This window comes from Leptosomus discolor, chromosome 2 (genome assembly GCF_034619465.1).
Source record: "Leptosomus discolor isolate bLepDis1 chromosome 2, bLepDis1.hap2, whole genome shotgun sequence".
Taxonomy (NCBI): Eukaryota; Metazoa; Chordata; class Aves; order Leptosomiformes; family Leptosomidae; genus Leptosomus; species Leptosomus discolor.
In genome coordinates this window covers 20,596,705-20,613,019 of record NC_141392.1, presented here as the reverse complement: position 1 = coordinate 20,613,019, position 16,315 = coordinate 20,596,705, and the positions used below count along the sequence as shown (strand labels likewise).

At 37.3% G+C, this 16,315-nt stretch overlaps 1 protein-coding gene across 24 annotated transcripts in view; it reads left to right on the top strand.

The window, feature by feature from the left end:
* NRXN1 (neurexin 1) overlaps window positions 1-16,315 on the top strand; it is a 719,965-nt gene that overhangs the window by 121,762 nt on the left and 581,888 nt on the right. For 4 of the 24 annotated variants that reach the window (XM_086460687.1, XM_086460698.1, XM_086460684.1 and 1 more), the window contains exon 3: window positions 14,627-14,660. The exons of 19 other annotated variants lie outside the window; for them this stretch is intronic. In XM_086460687.1, coding sequence (XP_086316813.1) covers window positions 14,627-14,660 — 34 coding nt within the window. Of the gene's footprint in view, window positions 1-14,626; window positions 14,661-16,224; window positions 16,252-16,315 lie in introns of all 24 variants that reach the window. One more of the 24 variants, XM_086460685.1, reaches the window with a different exon arrangement.

Sequence of the window (16,315 nt, the reverse complement as noted above, 5' to 3'; positions counted from 1 at the left end):
AGTCAGGGGAGGATCTTCAAAATTCACATGTGCAGTCAAACTGGCCTCAAAATGGATGTGATTTTTCAGGCCTGGGAGGAGTTTTTAGTAATACTTTGACCAAAAGTTGCATATTCATTCCCTAAATGACCTGAGGCCTTTTCCTAAGAACGTTCTCGAGAAGTTACCTCCAGCTAAGGGAAAGTATGACCAGAAAAGAGACTAGTAAAAGGGTTTTGCAGCAGCATTAAACAAATAAGAGTGGGATGATGTTTACATGTAAAGCTCAGAAGAAAAGTATTCTTTTCAGGGGCGCCCAGAGGCATTAAGCATATGATATTTTGCATCGCTAAAATGACATATTTTTCTTGTCTACCTCTGCTTAAAACTGTGACTCCAGTTTGTTCAGTTCAGCGGAACACACAAAGTTGAGAGCATAACAGGATAGCTTCTGTTAAAGTGGCTTTCTTGATGTTGTATTTTTCAGAACAGTTAAGAAGTAAAACAGCTTGTGTGGTAGCGAGCTCAAGAAAATGCTGTAAACATGTTTTCTGTAATTGAATCTTATTAGCTTTAATTCATATTCTACATAATTAAGTAATTCTTTTTTATAATGTCGTATCAGTCAAAATCATCTATTCTTAATGAGAGTCAAAACAAAATGAATCTAAAACTCTGTTTATATAACTTGGCAAATAATTTGATTTTGTTTTGTTTCAGGATTATTTTCCTTTCTTTTTTCTGAAGAGGATTTATCTTGACTGGAAAATACTAGTTTGAAATAAAGACTCTTGCTTTGACATGAGTTTGAGACTCTGACTTCTAGTCACACAACATGCACTGAAAGCTTTTAAAGGTGCTAGAAGTAATGGTTATCTGAACTGGAGAAATCGTGCTTGAATTCTTCCATAGAAAATCCACATCAGATTGCTTTTCTACAAAGGCAACATCTGTCTTTTACTCTCCCCTTTTTCTGTTCTCCATCTCAGCCTTTGTTTAAAATAAAAGTCATTCTAGCCACTAAATCCACCAAAACAACCTGTATCACCATACTTACGAGATCACGACTTTAAAGGTAGTAACAGTGGAGTCAGTTAAATGCCTTAGCTTTGCATTAAAGGCACTAGGTTTGCAAAAGCCACTTGTTAATAACCAAAAACTTTCTTTGGGATATAAGACAACTTTTGACTGGGAAGCAGTTCAAGAAAGAACAGTCTTTGTTCACCATTAAGTAAATAATAATCAGATTACAGCTTTCTCTTGATACTTGCTTGTGAACTCTGAACATAAGACTCAGCTGAGTTTTGGGGTAAATTCCTCATTCTGCCTCAGTAAAGCCAGGGACATGCACCATTAGCCTCCTCATGTAGGATGTAGTGTAAATCTTGCATGTTATTGCAGCTGCTCTACTTTCCAGTTCCCTGGGAAGTCCAGTGGCTGCTATTCACTGAAGAACTGACTGGGTGCAATTCAGTACTTCTGAAATAGAGCATCATAAAATTTCACTTACAATTCCATTTCATGTCTTAGCCTTTCATTATTTACAAGGGATGATATGTATTTTTAACCGTAAGTGCTGTTTTAAAAAACTACTTTTAGACGGAGACTTGAAATTTGCTTTTTTAGTCAATTCTAATTTCCACTTTTTTTTTTCTTAAAACTGAAAACATTGTGAGAAATTTTGAACATCCACACAAATTATTGTGAATGACATTTTTGCATGGGTCTTCAAACACAGACAGCTTGGCTAGATGACATGAAGCATAAAAATCACTGCCCTGAAACCTTTTTGACATGGTATCTTACCATATGGAAATACCGGATTAACATGTTTTGCAATGGCAGGCAATTCTTCATTAATACGCCTACAGAGGAGCAGTGCATACTAAACATTCTGGATTGCTGACAGGGCTGTATTAATGTGAAATAGGAGTCTTGAGATAATTACAGTTTTGTGTCTGGAACAGAGAAGTGTGTGAAATAGATCTTTACTTAGATAGCCAAAGAAGAAACAATTTTCTCCTTTAATTGTATATTTAATCTTAATAAATGGACAGCCAGTGAATTTAAGACGGTCTGCTATACTTTAACTACGTACAGTATTTAGAATGCATAATTTGGCTCTTGCCAGTGTGGAAACATATTTCCCCTTGTTACAAGACTGAGGTTTTGAAAGGAATATATAAAGACTTAAATTAGCAACAGAAAAAGCTGCAAAAGTTTCTACACGGAAAATTTTATCTCAAGAAATCTTCAATAAATATCTTAACTTTTTTTTTTTTTTTTTTTTTAATAGGACAAAAAAAAACCTCACAAAAATTTAAATATAGAGATGGAAGAAAAGAGTAGGCAACCTTGCTGTAAAATCAGCAGGGCTAATGTTGGCAGGAAGTTCTTGATTCTTTTCCCTTTTAATTATGGGATACATTTTCTCATTAGGCTTCTCTATTTAAAGCTAACTATAATTGGCTTACATATTAAAAATAACAGTGACAAACAGAGATTGGGATGCATGTTTGCATGGATGAGTACTTGAGAACCGAAGCTCTTGCAGAAAGTAGCTCAAAGAAGGGAATAATTGAGCCTCCTTTGCTACAGGTGAGGATGAAAAACACTTCATTTCTTCCTCTGATGAAGAGTATGAATAAAAATCCTCTCTCTAGCTAAGCATACCTATGTATTGCTAGGGTCAGAGGACTGTGGTGTGGAAGAAAGCTGTTTCCTTGAGTTCTGCTGCTGCAAATGGCCACTGATTTTCAGGCTTAGGTTCTAAGGAGAGTTGTGGGAGGCTGATGCAATCTGTCTTCTCCCCGTACTCTGCAGAACGTCTCCCCAGCCCTGCGCGCAGCCCTCGCAGTTTCTCACTGCCTGAGTACTTTCTTTTTAGTTGCTGATAAGCCCATGGCTTTAACCAGTTACCTCATGGTCCCTTCTCTGCAACCTCTGCCTAACATCTTGGCGGTGTGTGCCAAACACAACCGGACGAGGTATAAGCCTTCTGTGATCTTACTATCCCTTGCTGCTGCTCTGGGTGGTGGACACCATTGCTAAGTATGCATGAACGGGAGGTGTTTTAAAGGTATGCCTGAGACAAGACAGTCTAGTGACTTGACCAGGGTGCCTTAAAGGCACCACTGCCGTGGCACACACCCTCTCTAGAACGTGTCCTTCTGGACTATTGTCTGAAAAAAAAAAAAAAAAAGAAAGAAAGAACTCCAAGAAAAAACCTGTATTGCTCCAACAACTTGCTGAGAGAACCAGGAAGATTTTTAAGTTACCTAAATCCTAACGGGTGCCTAAAATCTCATTCCTTTCAATGTTAGGTAGGTGCCTAAATAGGAATAATGTTATTGAATATCTTTGTAACTGAGTCCCTCTTTGTTTAAATATAGGTAATCGTCAATGGTGTAGCAAGCAACTTTTCTTTGTAAAATGAGCTGTTTGCATTCAGTCTCGTAGTAGCAGTCTGCTTGTATTGATTTTTTCGTATAAGTTACTATATTTGCATTGCTTTGCGGTATTTATTTAAATTGTGTTTCCTTTGAGTATGATGGGTAGTACTGGTTTGAGTATAGTCGTGAAACCACTTATCCTCAATTTATTTCCTCCACAAACCTTTTTTTTTCACTCATTCAACCACCCACATGGAACTTCTTGCCCAGGGAAATAATTCACTGTGATTACCAATTTTTTCTTTAAAAAAATAAATATTTACGAGTAGATGAGAATATACTTTTTATATAAAGACTTCCAAACCCCCCAATTTGTTTCAGAAATAATGAAAGTTTTCAAGAAGCAACTATCACGTTTGCCAGGAACATCACTCACAAAGTCCAAGCACTTAGCAACAATAACATCTAGCTAGGATGTCCTAGTTCTCACACAACCTGCAAACTGAACATATAATTTGTATGCATAAAGAAACATACTTAATCACAACAACCTAAATCAGCAATGAGTCATAGTTAACAGTATAATTGCAGTTTTGATTTTAGTATGAAAATATTCATAGTTTTTATTACGTGACAAGTATCTGATAACAGCTATTTAGATTGGAAATTCTCTGACTCTTCAGAATGATGCTATATAGGTAGCCCTTTTCTTTTAATCCAGGGAAAATAGGATAATATTGGCCACTTGCCCAATTGTGTTATTAAATTCACATTTCAAATCAATAAATTCATGTGTGTATGTATAGTTGCTTTGTTTTTTAGATTGGTCTGGTTTTAGAAAAGCAAAATTGTGTCAGACTTCTTACATGTCTATACTTCATATATGTCAGGTGAACATCAGTTGTTTCAGAGAGCAGATAGAGGGGTAATGTAGATATAGGTAGTAACAAAATCACTATAATGGGATGAGTGGCTGCAACCTTTTATTCAATAAAAACACACCTATTGGACACTGCTGCAGAGATAAAATATGTAAAATAGCTTAAATATCAGCTTCAACCCCTTAACGCTAAGAGTGTATTTATTAACTACAGAAATATACTTAGGTATTTCAAACTACAAACGACCTATTGCTGGCCCCATTCTTTTTCAATAGTTGCATTGATTTAGATTTCAAAATCATTTCCTAATTGTTTGTGGGTGCCTAGTCTGATATACCCTAACCCCAGTTTTCAGGAACACAAAGTCACTTTAGGTTCCTGTAAAACCAAGGGGGTATGAGGTAAGAAATGAGTACCTCTGTAGTGAGCTGTTAATGTTAATCACAATGTTAATATTTGAGGCAGTGCCCTATGTACGTTTGTAACTTTTACAAAAATTATACTGAATCCTGAATTCTCTGCTCCACTCCATAGGCTTGGATTCTTTAAATACGGCCAGCACAGGGATGTTCTAAAAGGTTTAAACATATGGCAAGCTTACAGAGGTGACTCAATCTGCTTTTACAGTAGGTGATAGCAGCAAACATTACCTTTTCACACAACCTCGATTAATGTGTAAAATTTCACACAGTATGTCAAACCAGATAGACAGAAGGACAGAATGAATGAATGAAAGATGAATTATTTAGACAGCCAGATCTCTAAATACGGAAAAGTTTACCTGAAAAAGACATTAAATCAAAGAGAAGAGGTAAGGAGTAGAACCAGAACTGTAAATTAACCATCTATTTCTGGCACCATAGAGACTTATAATAATACAGGTATCATTTTCACTAATCGCACAGCTTTGCATCCAGCCATCAAGCCCCTGAATGTCTATAATTGGTTATGCTCTGAAGAGCTCTAATGAACTGGGGCTAAGAATTTGTGTTATGTTTTTGTATTTTGTAATGCGCAATGCAGTAACTAAATAATTGTTTTAAATTCATAAAACTGAGGGTGTTTCATACCTATTAACTTGAAAGCTTAAATACTTCATGGAGACTTGTGATTTATTTATCTACAAATGCTTAGCTGTAGGTAACTGACAAAAAGGCTGATGCAAACAGAGCCGTACTCTAGTAGAGAATCTTTACAATAACCAGTTAAAAACCTCAAGGCCAAGGGACTCATTTCAGTTTCTCTTCATGTTGCTGCCAGGTTTGTTGTCCTGGTTTGTCTTTTTAAAGTCTATTAAAATATCAGTCCCTTCACGTTCAGTTCTTTCCAGATAACTTTTTTTCTTCTCTGGTAATCTTTTGAGTGTAGCTCCACTACATTTGTAAGTTTACTTTTTTGTTGAGTTTCCTTGCATTTTCCAAAGAGGTTTGAATCATACTGCATATTCAGTAAAACCAAATAGGTTTTTAGGACACTGGAAAACAAGTGTCTGTAAAAAAGGTGTGAGTGGGTGGGTTTTGTTTTGTTTTGTTGTTAAATAAGATATTATTTGCCAGCCCTAAATGAGTTGAGCCTACTATAAGAAGTATAGCCTAACCACACTGAATTCTTGAAACATATGACCTTTTGGATTCAACCTTGTGAATGTGTATCCTATAAAACCAGGGCCATGTATTGATCCCCATGGTTCCCTATCCCAAAGAAGAACAGACTAATCTGAAAAGGATGTAAAGAGAATCCAGCTTGATTAGGTTTGTTACAAGACTAATCACTGAACAGTGGCAGGGATGCAAGAATTGGGAATACTACAATTCATTATTCATAACACACCGCCCTCTACTTAATAAATCTTGAATACCAACTTTACAAGCAAACCATGTTCTCCTTCAGCTGGCTGGCTTCCAGGGCCATTTGGTTTCACCTCACAATGCATGTTTGTCAAGAGACTAAAGATTTTCTGATAAGTTTTACAGTAGTAGGTATGCCCTATTACTAGGCAGCAATTTTCTGATGATACACATAGAAAATTTTAAAACACACCTTTTAGACTTTTAAAATTTCAGTGGCCTCCTGGTCTGTTAGACCATGGAAAAATAGAAAGAGTCACTTTTGAATCTGGGCAGTCCATAGGAAACTGAAAGTTAAAACGCTTGTGGCTCTAATGTACTTTAAATTAGAGAATAAAACAAAATTTTTGCTTAATCTTTTTTTGAAATCCCCATTGCTAACCAAACACTTCTCCACGGAAAAAAAACCCAAACCTGTAGATGTTTCTTTCTTTTTATAAGAGGAGAGAACTGAAAGGTTTTTAAAGTCTGAGAAGCTGAGCTGTGATGAAAACTGCCATTAGCGCTTTCACACCTGGTTGCAAGCCACTGAAGTCAATGCTGCTCTACTGACAAAGCAGTGTCAGCCTGTCAGTTTGAGATTTAACTCCGGCCTTTCAGAGCTGCCGTCCTGGAAGTGTGGAGAAGTTCAATAAGAACCACTGACTGTTCCAAGTTTCCTGGGTTTCCAATGAAAGATTTCTCATGCTGCTGTAGCTAGTGAAGAAAATCTTGTGAGCTTCATCTTTTGCCATGATTCCTGCAAGCTTGAACAACTTCTGTATTTATGAAGGTGGGTTGCTTTCCGTATTTATCAGGTCCATTCACAGCTGCCGAGAAGAGTGCCAGCTTGGGGCTGCAAAGTTTTATTACTCTGTTCACGTCTCTAAATAAAATCCATATTAAGACTATCAACTAATTTGTAGCTGCTCTGGCAGGCGGTAATGACTTTTTTGGACATTGTTGATAGGAAGCAGAATGAAGAAATCAAAGCTGAGAGAGATTAAAAGCTTCACATCCCAGTAATGTCTTGAGTGATGGTACACTGCCAGTATTTGAATTAGACTTCTACTCTCAAATATATTCATCCTTGTTGTCAACAAAGCTAAAATTTTATGGATAAGACATGCTTCCTTCTCTCCAATTTCCACTCTGCTTCACAGCTTTATCTCTTTATTCTCTGCAAGGTTCTGTCCATCGGTTCCATTCAAAAAGCAGGCTAAAACCTACTGCTAAATCAGGGGGTTTCTCTCTCTCTGGTTACTCATGGAATTTCTCTAAGTGTTTTGATGAGGTGAAGTTTTGTATTTTTAGGAATCAGTTGCCTCTCGGCAGCAGCATTGCCCTCTGGTGGATGTACGCTTCTCAGTGTGGGGAAAGGGGGCTTTCCCCTGCAGCCCAGGATAAACAGACCACCTTCGTGTTGAGGACTGATGCGGTTTACGTGATTGGGGTTGTTTTTCTAATTTGGATGTAACATGGCTTCTCTCAGAAACAGTACTTCATATTCCAGTTTCACGTGTTGTGAATATTAATGCATGCCAGGAATCAAAAGTTTGCCTCAATGGTTTCTTTCCCTCCCCGCCCCCCCTACTGTTAGCACTTTCAGCTCCTACCTGATTTATCTCCTAAACCCCTAGAAGAAAGAAAAAGGTACATGGATTGTCCCTTTTTTTTTGTTTCTTTTTTTTTTTTTTTTTTTTTTTTTATTTCTGCCCACATTTCTGTGAATTTAGAGGGTGGATAAAATACTAAAGCTTCACTGCAGACTCTAGTACAAGCATCAGCATCTTTCAAAATCTAAACTTGCATGATCTTTCCTCCAATTAGTATTCACGTAAAATATATGTCATTAGTGACCACTGCATTAAGTGGAGTCCTATGGTAGTATGGAGTTCTTTTAAAAAGTATAGGAAATCTTCAGTCTACAAGGAAAGTATGTACTACAAGAAAATGTCTTGTGTAATACACGGAGAAACTTAGCATGAGGCGAAAACACTTTCCAAAAGACAGAAAACTCTTTGCTGGAAGAATTTTACTTCTAAAATATACTTAATTCAAACTTTCTATTTTTAGCTGAGTTAGAAATGCTATAATCTGAGCCCAAATAACACTCAAGGGCTATAATGAAGTTAGTTACCAAAACAGATGTAAAGTAGTTCTCTAAGTTAATCTTAGTTCTCTAAGCAACTCAACAATTAGCCTACAGTTGTTGATGATGATAAGTCTCTGATGGCTTCTTAAGTTTTCTGCATATATATCCAGTTTAAATGAGAGACCAGACCTTTGTCTGGGGTTTTGAAAGTAGCGAATGATTGAGAGGCCTTTGGAGCCCAACTCCTATTTATGTACATTCTATTGATTTAAAGTTTACAATTTGACATAGTACTTAGTGCTCTAGTTTCCCTCTGGTATTAATTTCAAATACTTTCTGCATGTATTTTTTCTTGCTGGCTGACACTAGAAGAATATAATTGAATTCTCATTTTTCATCAACTCCTGGGATACGGAGCAATATTCCACGCCTAATATTTTGTCCTGAGAATAGTAACAAGGACATGAATACACAGCAATCAAATCAAAGCCTTCTCATTTGTGAACATTCCACAACTATATAGTTTGCACACATAAGAAACCTTTTAGTTTGGGGGTTTTCTTCAGACCGCTTCTTTGGATCTTTCATTTTTATATCAAGGGAGTTTGTTGTTCTAGAATTCCATGGAAGAATTATCTATTAAAAGCTGAGTCATCATTATTAATTGATGTAAAAAATGAGGAGGATATTAAGATATATGAAGGATTTAATGACTTAAAAATTCTTTAATAGTCGTATTATATGGCTTCCAGTGAAAACATACTTTCAGTCTGGAAAGGACTGTGGAACTATTTCAAAGTATGAAAAAAATGAGAGTGCACAGGTGCCATAAATGACATCTCATTTTAAACATCTTGAAGTTTGATTGTTTCTTTCATATGCTAGGGGTTTAACTACATAGATTTTAAATAATAGAAAGGACAAACTAAGCTGCATCTGAGAGAGATTTGGACATACTGTCTTCATATTGTCTTTTGATCCGCCCCTCCAACCTCAAGCTATAACAAGTACAATTAATAGATAAATTCTTCTTTTGCCATTGCTACTATCATTCATTACTGTTTTAAAAAAATGTAAATACTGAGAAGTGAGTTTGGACCAGCATCAATAGCAAGCTCATTATTGAAAAAATATTTCTGTATCAGTAATAAGTAGCCAGAAACATGATACCAGTGAAGAAAATTCTAGCTTTGATTGCTGTCTTTCTAGCTAAGATCTGAAAATCTCTTTGTGAAAATCACAGTGTCTGTGCTTTGGATCTTTTAGATTATTTAGATATGGAAAATGATTGCTGTTTGAATGGAGGGGGAGATTAAAGTCAGAGATAAAATCCCTTTAAATCTGAAAGGAACAATCTTAAGAAACAGAACTAAGTCTACTCTTGCGTAACAATTTTTGATGAGACAACATTGAAATACCAGATATCTAAACCAAATTTTGATTCCAGCAACACACAAGCTGAACATTCTTGTGTTGCTTCATCTATTTCTTTTCAGAGATAATTCTAAGCACGTATAATAATAGACTTACAACCATAATGATAGTATGAACTGTTTTCCATTACACATTTTGTTCCCATTTGTGTTTTTTTTTTTTCCTTGCTGCTGATTATGGGATGTTTTCAGATTTCTTTCCAAATACATTATCATTTTTTTTTTACCTGAGATACACTTTGTATTTAGAGTGCTTGGTTTTAAGTCTCTTTTTCTATCTCTCTTTTATTAGAAATATTTGGAATAAAAAGCATGAAAGCATTATCTCTCTATTTCTCATAGAAAATTAATTGGAGTTGGGAGCAGTTTCTTGAAAGTAAATTTACAATGAAGCTTGTTTTTCAAAACTGCTCATGTTCATAAACCATCTGCCGGTTCCTCCTTAATTTACCAAAGTGTCTAGGACAATCTTTGCCTTTTGTGGAAACACAAGGAAAAACAATGTGAGAAGTTTTGATATGGCAAGAAAATTGAAAGAAAAACTTCCATGAAACTTCTCAAGAATGCAAAAAAAAAAAAATCTATGAAATTAGAATAGTATTTAGGCAAAGTTTTTTTGCCAGTTTGATTATTTGTTCCGTATCTATTTTAAATAGAAGCTTATTTACATATTTCCAATGAAAGAAAAATTCAACCATGAGTACATGGATTTTTGCCTATGCCGTACTCACCCTGTTTTATTTTTTGTTTTCCATACCCTACTTTTTTTTTTTCTAACTACTTTCCTGTTCAGTTTAGCCCTGAATATGATTCTTCCAGGCTGGAAAGGGGAAGGGAAGTTATCTAGTAGCAGACAGGAAATTTTGGAAGAGACTTCTTAAGTAATCTGTAACAGAAGTAGAATCTCTACATCACCTCTAGCATACGCCAAGGTAAATGCAACAGAGTTCTGTGTACGGAAAAAACTGCACCGATAAGTATTGTTAATTAATTTAAGTAGTTTTTAATGGCCTCACTTGCTTTTTAACTTTTTCAAAATTTCATATAAATTAATGTTCCGCCTATTTCAGTTAAAATAAAGTTTACCTTCTTTGATCTGTTCTGCCCATCCTCAACTTACATGCCCCTTCAATCACTTCTAATCAGTGCAGTTCTTTATGAGGTGTTGTTTTCAATCTTGTAACATCCATCCCATGAGAGCACTTCTGTCAATGCATTATCCTTCCTGGATTATCACTCCGTTCACTATTAATTCATGAGATTGATTCACCCCCTTCCTTGTAGAGAAATATTAACATGTAATTAAGATACAAATCCAAATGTGAGAATATAATAACAGGAAAGCCATCTGAGGGAAACAAAATCACAGCAGTGACTTGTTCTAGAAGACGGCAGCAGCTGAAGATTAATTGGTGAGCACTCACACTGACAGCAGATAACTCATGTGTTTCATTCACAGAGGGAATGAAAGAGCTGGAATCTGCAGACTCTTTGCCATAAATAAAGGAGACAGCTTTCTGCAGAGCAATTCCTAAATCTGCTTACATTTAAAATGATTCCTCATGTTGAAGATAATTTGCTGAACACCATGTGAAATCCGTGTAGCTCCACTATAGTCAGGCCAATTCACACTCTCTTGGGACCTGGCTCTTCTATGTCACTTAGAGTGTCAATCAGCAGCTGTGAATTCAAACATGAGCAAACTTTTATTAAGGTCATGCTACTGGAGCAGCAGAAGGGCTAATGGCATTCTGAATTCATGCTTGGCATTTACTGCTCAAACCTTATAAGCTGCATAAACACATACAGCAACATTTTGTTGGTCTGGAGTTATATTTTGTGTTTATGTGTGTGTACATGTGCATGTGGTTCTCAGTAAAACTTCACATTTCTTGGGGCACTAACCATATTTACTAAAAGGGAAGCAGATAGATTTTTTTTTAATACATTATTACACTGTGGAAAAACAGGTAAAGATTTTTAAGAGGGAATATTGCAGCAGATTATTTGTAAAAAGATAAAGAAAAAGTTTGGAAGGTTAAAAAGAAATAGCTTTAAGTCACGTGTCTCCAAATGACTTCATCTTTGTTAAAGGTTTTATTGCACTGCAAAGAGGATCCATGCAGAGTTTCTTGTGCTGAGAACACCACGGAATGAAGAGAACAATTCCAGAAACACCTTCAGAAAGTGTTATCAATAAATGAAAATGCACCTATGATTAGCTCCTAAAATATTCACAGCATTGCGACAATGGAATTTTTATATTATAAAAAGATAAGAACAAAAGCAGATGAAGAAGCTCTAATAGCTAAATCTTACCTAAGGTACGACTGAGTAAGACGGACACAAAATACAAACTCTATGTTGAGTATTAATTCCAAGTGTTTAAAAACTCTCATAGGAAATAAGAGTTCCAACTAAATTGCAAATTTAAAGGTTTTAAGAGTTTTAGTGGTTTGAGAAACTCAGGATGGAGTGGGGAGATTTCCCAGAACACAGAACTAACAATATGATGTACCAATAGCTTGGGCATCTCACATCCCAGATAGTATTCTATTGGTGTCAGTACAAATGAATTTAACAGGCATCAAGCAGGTTCTACTGCAGAAACAAAAGAAGAAAAGACACCAAAAGTTGCTGTAAATACAGCTCATGAGCAGCCTGGTTCTGAGTCCTGGTTCTTTTTTTTTTTTTTTTCTCCTTCCATGCAAAGATTAACAGGTATTTTTGGGAAGGAGTCTGTCTTCCCTGAAACTTCACTGACTAATGACTGTTGATTTTTACCACGGTTCATTGTCTGGAACTGAATCTTCCATTCAGTCTTCTTGAAAGTATGAATAGGGATACAGTCGATCCCCCTTCCTCCCCCACTCCTCTTCTCCGCTCTCAATGAAAGAATAAACCTTGACTGATACTCTGAAAATGAACTTACAATACCAGAGTGGTTGCATCAAAACTCAGCTGTACTGTCTTTTGCAAATAACAGACACAAAATAGCAGCAGCCATTTTATGATTATGTAGTAGGCTGCTACAGTGGTGTAGTCATTCAGACGGTGCAGTCATTCAAATAAAACCAAAAAAAAGTTCATGAATGAATTACACAGGCTTTGTGAAGACAGCTAGTACTCGTGATCTTGGCATGAAGTTCAGACAACCATTTGTAACCTTATACACTTATATCTCATACTGCAGGGCTCACCACTCTGAAAATTAAAATCATTATGATGACTTCAGCCACCAAGAAACACTCTGCCAATCTCTACTAAAACTACTCCTCTCAATAATTAAACAATTATTAAAACATTATAATTATAAATTCTGCCCTGACTTTTCATTAGGAATACCCTATAAAAGTCTCAGGTTTGCAGTCTGGGCTTTACAGGGAGGCTATGTGAGGCATGTGTTGCATGTCCTAAACAGTGAAATAATAGTGAAGGCTGCATATGAATGAATACACCCTGTTCTTCCTTCCTTCCCATCATCACATTTCAAATATGTCCAAAAGCAGCCGGTACAAAGTTAGACACAATGCCAGTTTGGACTGGAGATTGTATTTATCTTTTGATGGATTGTGTAATTGTAACAAAAATAATTAGGATTGGCTTGGAAAAGCGTCTATTCTGCTGGCCCTTCTCAGCCATCCTTTTTACAATCATCCTGTCTGAACTAATAGAAAGTAAATAATGGTTAAAAGGTAATGAGAACTAATGGACCTTAAACAGATTGACTGTTGATTGGGCACCACCAATTTGCAGCATTTGTGCTTCCTTCAGGGCCCTTGAGCTGTACAGCTACCTAGCAACCATGAAATCTGCTATGAGATATTCTCATACAGAAAAAGCTGCACTTGCCAGCACTGTACTGTGATAATCGAGCTGGCAATATAGCTGAAATTGCTGTGCAAGAAATACCCTTACATCCCGCAAGATGTTAAGCTCTGTACTGTGCATCACAGCTAAGATTATAAACCCTTGCCTCTCAAGAAAATATTTTCATACTTCAACTGCAATTTGTTTCTGTATGCAAAAGCTGCTGTGATGCAGGGGGTGGGGGGTGGGGGGGTCTCATGCTTTCACTGTCAGAACAACATAAGTATTAGTATTGTGGTTTGCTAGTCTGCAATAATATACAAACCTAGATTTGGGCAATCCAGATCTGGACCCCAGCTTCTTCAAAGTATTTGTGTTGTACTTCTTTGCTACATATTTAGATTTGGATTTCTTCACCCGTGCCTTATTTTCTCATGTATAACAGAAGAATCATGGAATCACAGAATGGTTTGGGTTGGAAAGGACCTTAAAGACCATCTCGTTCCAACCCCCCTGCCATGGGCAGAGACACCTTCCACGAGACCAGGTTGCTGCAAGCCCCATCCAACCTGGCCTTGAACACTGCCAGGGAGGGGGCAGCCACAGCTTCTCTGGGCAACCTGTGCCAGTGCCTCACCACCCTCACAGTAAAGAATTTCTTCCTAATAGCTAATCTAAATCTCCCCTCTTGCAGTTTGAAACCATTAGCCCTCGTCCTATCACTACACTCCCTTTTAAAAGAGTCCCTTCCCATCTTTCCTGTAGGCCCCCTTTAAGTACTGAAAGGCTGTGATAAGGTCTCCCCAGAGCCTTCTGGCTGGAGGCTGAACAACCCAACTCTCTCAGCCTGTCCTCACAGGGGAGGTGTTACAGCTCCTGATCATCTTCATGGCCTCCTCCGGACCCGCTCAACAGGTTCCTGTCTGTCTTGTGCTGGTGGCCACAGAGCTGCACACAGGAATACAGCTGGAGTCTCATGAGACAATAATATTTACATACATCACTGGGTAGAACTGGTGGAGAGGAAGGAGGTTATTTCAGTGATGGAAATTTTAATTATTTCTTTATTATTTTGTGAAGCGATTAGGTAGAGATGGGTTTGTACCTTTCATACAGTAGTAAAACAGCCAAATCTTGTTGTATCTGGTCCCCTGGCTCTAGCTTCAGCTTTATATCTTGTTCTAGTCCCATAAGGAAACGGCATCAAAAGTGCAGCATCCCAGCCATCTTCTGAATTCTCGTCTGTTGAAAATGTGACTACCAATGCAACCTATCTTGTTAAATTTTTTTCAACATAGAAAATGAAAAACTTATTGTAGCTCAGATTTAAAAGTTAATTTTCCTTAAAATGAACACTGGTAATAAATTTCTCACATCTAATTTAAATATTAAAATTATTTACAAGCACATTTTGTAGGGTTTTTTTTTTTTAATTTACTATAGTCACAATTAATATTGATTTTTCAAATATGACACAGGAATGTTTTAATGTCCTGTTGTGGACGATGTCCTAGCACGTTAACATAGTACATTATTCTGATTTTCGTCAGAACATGTCTATTTCCTTAAAGTAGTACCTTCTGAATTTAGGCCTTAGACTGTTTTCAGGGCTGTATTGTCATCACTTTGTTAAGCTCAATTAAGATGTGTTAATGTATGGATATTTATTTTAATTATTTTTTAAGTGCAATGTGAGGCAGTAATACCAAGCTCATGAGGATAAGAAAAGTAGCAGAACTGACAGCTAGATCATTACTGCAAAAAATAAGTCAGGAAGCTTTATCTGATTAAAAACTGCATACCTTGTCTGACAGCATTTTCGCCTTTTTTTACCGTTTGTATCTTTTTCCTTAACAAATCTGATTGCAGCCCCCCACAAACGTGCATGTTTGTTTTGATTTCTCCTCCGGTTCACAAGTCTGGGATGCAGTCATGGGAAAGAAAATCTTCGCCTGATTTATCTGACAAATTGCAAACGTGACTAGCTCAATGAACGGCTCATCAAATCAACAAAACACTGAAGTGTTAACATAGATGTAATATCAGGCCATTCTGAATTCCAGCTCCTCGTAATGACCTACTTGTCCAAAAGTAATCTTGAAAAAAAAAATTTGCTATGTGTCAGTCAGCCAGTTCCAGTTTTGAGCTTGGCAGTGTCAGGGAACAGCATAAAACATACATGGAAACCCAACTGTGCACAGTACAGTAGTTTTTATTTGTGGCTACAGTCTTGCCCCAAAGTTAACAGCTCTTTGTGCTGTACCTTTATGTAATGTATTTCCTCAAGAATACAGTTTTGCTTAAGAAAATTAATAGCATTGTTACCATGGCTTTAAAGCGTTGTGATACATTTTGATCAAATAACACTGAACTTGAAACAGCACTAAGTGAAATCGATAATGCGTGTGTTAAAACCATCAAAACGTAATTGTGACTAGGGAATTGGCTTAGGCAGGTACAGTTACAAGGCATTTACGCAGGGCTTGTACCACTTTCAGCAGTGATTTCCCTGGCAAGCTGCTGGCCACGGGCAGGGGGGTCTCCTAGCAGACTCTGCTCCCGCACTAGCTGAGCTGCTCGATTCGGACAAGATCCCACAGAACGACTATGCTTTTTCTTGGCCTTCAAGATAACCCCTCCGGGAACAGCTTGTCAAGCTCTGGGCCAGCAGTGCAAGGAAGATGAATTGGAGACGTGCAATTGCGGAGATCCGTCGGGAGCGGGGTGGTGGCGGTGAAGGTGTGCCTGCCTCGGCCTGAGCTGCCTCGGCTGCTCACCCACCTGGCAGCGGAGAAAGCGGGGCTCTAGAGGGGGGACTGCGGAAGGACGAGGGAGGCCGTTTTAATTTCGCACGTGAAGACCAAGGGTGGGACAGCCCCTGAGCTTTACACGGGTGTTG